The sequence below is a fragment of the Durio zibethinus genome, chromosome 21 (assembly GCF_047325235.1).
Source record: "Durio zibethinus cultivar Kanyao isolate XHJ-2024 chromosome 21, ASM4732523v1, whole genome shotgun sequence".
NCBI lineage: Eukaryota > Viridiplantae > Streptophyta > Magnoliopsida > Malvales > Malvaceae > Durio > Durio zibethinus.
Window position 1 is genome coordinate 313,462 of NC_143182.1, and position 5,819 is coordinate 319,280.

Here is a 5,819-nt window from a genome sequence, read left to right on the forward strand (position 1 = left end):
GATATATATGATAAAATGACATACATGCATGGTCATATGTCATTGATGATCCATCTGAAATCAACTTTGTCAGAGTTTGTTTTTAGAACCATGTGATTGAGTTTATGGGACAATATTTTAGATGTCCATTTTAACAATTGAGGGAGAGATATTCATCGAATTGACAGCCTCCTTTTGGCAAGATTTACATAATAACTACTACAAGAAAACTGTGCCTTTTAATTTGTCACTATTAAGTATTAATTGTGAGCAATACATCTATAGATTTATGAACCAAATTATAATGTCTTAATCATCGCATAATTAATATTTTCTTTCACGAGAAGTAATTAATTGATTACATAAAAAATGGCACGTTGTTGGGTTGACTTGATTGGATTTGGAGAGTCTAAACTCTGCATTCTCTATGTGAAACCAATATTGTTTCTAATAACTCGTAAAACATGAGTAAAGTAAAACCTATAGTGGGCTTAGAAAGTGGGATTAGATCTTCAATTTAACAATGATTATGAGAAAATGCGTGTTTGACATATAAAGATGTTTCAAAAATCTGTTATAATTTGTTCAAATTAAACTAGGAGCTACCAGTCAAAACTGAGGACTTTCCAATAACCGCTCGTCGGCCGGAGATGGTCAAATTATAAATTACCAGGTGCTTTTCTGACAAAGAATAGGTGGACTAATACCAAAACTCCATAACCGAAGCTTGAAAAAGGGGAATAACTATACCAAACACATCCCAAAGATATGCTCATCCAGAGTAGCGCATGCATGCATCATCTTAAATTTTTTATAAAGATATTCAAGGAAATTTCTAAATTTTTTTTATTAAAAGTTCAATATATAAATTAAGTGTATAAATTTTGAAACATTTTTGTAAAGATATTTTTATTAAAAATTTTGATAACTTTTTATCATTTAATAAAACTTATCAAATTTTGGCTATAAGTTGTATTTTTAATATTTTGTAACATGTTATTTACCTTCTTATTAAACTTTATTAATAGGTTTTGATATTCAAAATAAATTTTTGTTAAATTGTTTTTAATAGAAAATTTCATTTATTTTACCTAAGGAATTTCAGAAATTAGTTTTCATAAATTTAATTAATTGCTATAAACAGAGCATAAATTTCACATAAATTAAAGGCAACAGACGAGTAGTTTTCTTTTTATTTTTCTTTATTGAGAGGAAAGGATGGCAGGGAATAGAAACATTATAGCAAAAACACATTTAATTACTAACATAATTGTGTTTAGATTATGAGGCATGTGTATGGCATGCATGCATGCATCTTAACCAAATGAATCCAATATTCAGCTGCCTACGTATGAGCTGAAACCAGTAGAAGGCATGTATGTGTTGGTAAACAAGCACAAAGTAAGTTAGCTCCGAGTTAATTTCTTCATTAGTTGAAGAAATTGAATAAAGAAATAGGGTAGCTAGAGGCAGCCAAGCAACACTTTCGTCTCAATTTCTTGAATCTCTTAATCCATACCTTCTCTGACTTCATGACTCATCAGCATTCTCTGAGACCTAAATTGCCATTGCTTCTCCACAAACACATCTCTATCTCTATGTTTGAACATAGATATCACTGTCGAACAGCAAATCCCAGGCTTTACTATAAATATATGTGCATAGCTCCATTTATTCCAGCAACCTTTGCATATCAATCCAAGATTGTCTTCTGTGTCTCTTCCAAAAGTGAAGATCACAATGTTCCTAAAAACCCATTCTCTCCCACTTCTCATTACATTAATCTCTTTGCCTTTTCCCTCCTGTTTTGGCAGTTACAGATCATCAGAGGACCCATTTCACATTGATTTTCGTCAAGCCCATGCTTATCGCCGCCCAACAACCTATCATCCATATTCGCGCACCTTTGGCGTTTCTAACCAACGAAACTACCACAATCCCAACCCTGCAAACCTGTTCAACTATAACAATGAAATTTGGTCGAGGCTTGATAGAGCACGTGCTCCGGTGGCTCCAAAGATAGTGAATGTAGATGATTTTGGAGCTAAAGCTAATGGAAGAGACGATTCTCAGGTACCCTGTTAATAAGAAAGGATTGAGGCTTCACTTCAACTTTGTTTTTCATCCCACCCTTTTTCTGATTTTCTTTTGTTTTTGTTTGTGTGGGTGTGTGCACTCTTTTTTCCCTTTGATCACCAATATTGCATGCGGGAAAGAGTATTTATTGGTTGACATATCTGTTTAGGCATTTAAGACAGCGTGGAAGTATGCTTGTTCTTCTTCTCAAGGAGCTATTCTGGTGGTCCCTAAGAACAAGATTTATCATCTTAAGCCAATTGATTTCTCAGGACCTTGCAAATCTGCTCTTGTAATGAAGGTGAGTTTTGGCATGCATGGATGCATGCATGCTTGCCTCAATTACTCGTATATAAACAGTCTCTTATGCACACAATGCAGGCATAAAATGAACTGTTTAATCACATTATAATTAATTGAATAACAGAGTAGTACTTCGTTTAACATTTTCCTATTCTTTTTAACATGATAGATCTACGGAACAATTAAAGCCACTGTCAATCACTCAGATTACAAAAAAGATGGAAGAAGATGGCTTTACTTTGAAAATGTTCAAAATTTAAAAGTAGAAGGTGGAGGCATCATCAACGGTAATGGCAGAACATGGTGGCAAAAGTCCTGCAAAATCAACAAAGCCCTTGTATGTCATTTGTATCAAACTATATTTGAAATTGATATTTGTCATTTCTATCAATAAACAGCTAATGCTTCTTATGTTTGTCTGTTCCATCATTTTGCAGCCTTGCAAGGAAGCGCCAACAGTAAGTTAACATCCTTTCTCATATTTTATACTTGGAGATGATTGTTTATTCTTAATTTGTATGTATCATTTATTAGCTTGTTTTTCTCCCCCCTAATAATTACTATATATTAAACAAAATTGCTTTTTGCAGGCTGTAACCTTCTATAAATGCAGTAACCTTAGAGTAGCAGGACTGCGGATAAAAAATGCACAACAAATGCATCTTATATTTCAAAAATGTGTCAATGTAAAAGCCTTTAATCTTTTCGTGATCGCACCTGGAAACAGCCCCAACACTGATGGAATTCATGTCACTGAAACCCAGAATATTAACATTAAGAACTGTGTCATCAGGACAGGTAATTCAGTCAATCAAGTTACTTAGTTTACCAAATTAATAAAACAGTACTTAATATCGATTAGGGACATCTAAATATAACAATTTCAGTGCTGATGAATTCATCTTATGCAATTGAAGGTGATGATTGTATCTCTATCGTGAGCGGCTCCAAAAATGTTCGAGCCACGGGTATAACTTGTGGACCAGGCCACGGAATCAGGTCTAGAATTCAACGCTACTAAACCAAACATTTACCTAACTGATTTCAACTTTGCTGTTTCTGCATTGAGGTACATGGTAATTGATGGAGTAGATTTGGTAATGGGATTTTATAGCGATTTGTTACTGTTTGCAGCATTGGGAGCTTAGGAGCTAGAAATTCTGCAGCTCATGTCTCCAACGTAATAGTGAATAGAGCAACACTTTCAGGAACCACCAACGGAGTTAGAATAAAGACTTGGCAGGTAACAGCTTTCTTTTAATTTTCTTGTGAAGACAAATTCTTAAATTGCTCTAATTTTATCCAGAAAAGACAAAAAAAAAAAAAAAAAGTAGCCCCAATTGAGCCGCAGTACTTGCAATGAATTACCAACAGATATCACAATTAATCCTTGGCTGTAGAAACCTCAACAACAAAAGGAAAGAGGTTAAACTGCTAAATTTGTGAAGTAGGAAGTAGGCGACGAAAATTGCTTTTTGGTGATAATGATTACAACAAGCCAACGACCTCTTCTTTCTTCCTCTAACTTCACAGAAGACTTAGAATTAACAATTTACTTGTTGACTTGTGATTGAGAATTGCCCAGTGCCAACGAAATTGTAAAGGTTTCCAAATAAACAATGCTTTGCTTTCGATCCTGGTAAAAAATTTTATATACAGATTAGATGAAAATAATTTATTTATTAATCAATATACATATACATATTTATATATAGTTTCAAATTTCAGATTACAATATGTTCCTTTGGTCTAATTAATTTATAATATTGTTAGGGAGGATCGGGGTATGCCAAAAACATCAAATTCCAAAATATTGTGATGCACAACGTCAGCAATCCCATAATTATTGATCAAAACTATTGTGACCAACAAAAACCATGCTCCAAACAGGTAAAAAGCTCCTTTCACCTTCAAATATAGAAATCAGGTAGCATGCGTCAAAGGCAATAATATTAACAAAGTTTACAAAAATTGTTCAGGTGTCAGCGGTGCAAGTGAGCGATGTGCTTTATCAAAACATCAGAGGAACAAGTGCCTCTAACGTGGCGGTGAAATTCGATTGCAGCCAGAGCTTTCCTTGTCGAGGGATTTTCCTGCAAGATGTAGCTTTAAGACCTCAAGAAGAAGATATTGCGGAAGCTTCATGTGCTAATGTTAAATTATCTTATCGAGGGAATGTTTCTCCACCTTGCTCATCTTGATCAAATTCCCTTGTTCTTTAATTAATTAATTAATTAATCTTTTAAATGCTTGGTTCTGACTTGTGACTTCTGTACATTAACACTATCTAAGTATTTTAATTTGATGTTATACATGCTTAATTTAGTTAATGTCTACTTTTTTTTACGCCTTTGAAGTTGTCTTTTCTCTGCAAGTTAAATAAAAATCAATTATGAGTTTTTTGTTGCAACATTTTTCTTTTACGAGCTTAACTTTTTCGAATTAGGGTTATAACTTTACAATTTAAAAATATGTTATCCAATAATGTTCTCATATATACATTTATTATAAGCTTGTAATGAATTAATTATATATAAAAATAAAAAATAACATATGTATAACCGTAATATATGAATTTGGTTGTCTAAGGTTAATTGTAAGGCACTGTAAAGATTATCGACTATAATGATTGAATGAAGTACTAAACTACTATCAATTTTTAAAAATATCAATTATAAAAAAGAACATAATGTTGGAAAATAACTGAGGTCAACCATAACCTTTTAAAAATATTCCACTATTTTAACAACAACGTCAATTGGGAATCAATAGTAATAATAGGAGTATAATAGTATGACGTCTGTACTTCCATCTACATTTGTTTAGAGTTTTAGAGTTCACATGTGTTCCAAAGCGTTGTCAGAGCTAGCTCGAGCTCATTATAAATGTAGAAACTGTTGTGAAATGAAGAGGTGAGGGAAAGAGAGAGAGGACAAAAGCAAGATAAGAACATCCCAACTCCCAAGGCCGACCGGCAACCACCATCGTCTTTTATTTCGTTTTGTGTCTTAAAAAAAAAAAAAAAGCTTTGGCAAACAGAGATGGGGTACCCTAGTTATTGATTGAAGGGTACTGTACCACTGTTTGAATTCAGCTTTTCATTCAGGTGTCATACCAAATCCGAAGTCAGTTTAATTTTTTGCTTTGACTCTGTCTACACTAAACACGGGCCTTAGTTTTGAGAATGTTGGAACCAGTTGTGGGCGAAGGAACAATGTAATGATTGTTTGAATCCCAAAAGGCATTCCATTTGCATTTTAATTTCCCAAAGCATCAGATGTGAGGAGATTGGAGTGGAGACATGTCTGTCTGTCTGTCTGTCTATCTGTCGTGGATCAAAACACAAATATAGATGAAGCAAAATAGATTTGGTGGGATCCTAATCCTATCACCTTAAATCCATTTTAAGAAGATTAGGGTCCGAATATGCTGTTTTTTTACATGTGTAACGACTTTTGAGT

General features: G+C 33.6%; 1 protein-coding gene across 2 annotated transcripts; it reads left to right on the top strand.

Moving 5' to 3' along the window:
* The first annotated feature begins 1,377 nt into the window (after positions 1–1,377).
* Positions 1,378–4,620, top strand: LOC111304496 (polygalacturonase-like). 2 transcript variants are annotated; one of them, XM_022901058.2, is made up of 9 exons: positions 1,378–2,052; positions 2,225–2,356; positions 2,528–2,695; positions 2,796–2,816; positions 2,949–3,156; positions 3,276–3,357; positions 3,493–3,601; positions 4,132–4,248; positions 4,338–4,620. In XM_022901058.2, the coding sequence occupies exons 1-9, from the start codon at positions 1,720–1,722 to the stop codon at positions 4,557–4,559; spliced, it is 1,392 nt and encodes a 463-aa protein (XP_022756793.2). In that variant the 5' UTR covers positions 1,378–1,719; the 3' UTR covers positions 4,560–4,620. The 2 variants fall into 2 exon arrangements, with proteins under 2 accessions (XP_022756793.2, XP_089606391.1); XM_089750265.1 differs by having other exon boundaries at positions 1,920–2,052; positions 2,196–2,356.
* Positions 4,621–5,819: the final 1,199 nt, after the last annotated feature.

What these genes read in the sequence shown, in the direction of transcription:
- LOC111304496 (XM_022901058.2), top strand. Translation starts at nt 1,720, where the DNA reads ATGTTCCTAAAAACCCATTCTCTCCCACTTCTCATTACATTAATCTCT. An exon ending in AATCTGCTCTTGTAATGAAG is followed by an intron (nt 2,357 to 2,527) that starts GTGAGTTTTGGC and finishes TTAACATGATAG; the next exon opens with ATCTACGGAACAATTAAAGC. An exon ending in TTAGAATAAAGACTTGGCAG is followed by an intron (nt 3,602 to 4,131) that starts GTAACAGCTTTC and finishes TAATATTGTTAG; the next exon opens with GGAGGATCGGGGTATGCCAA.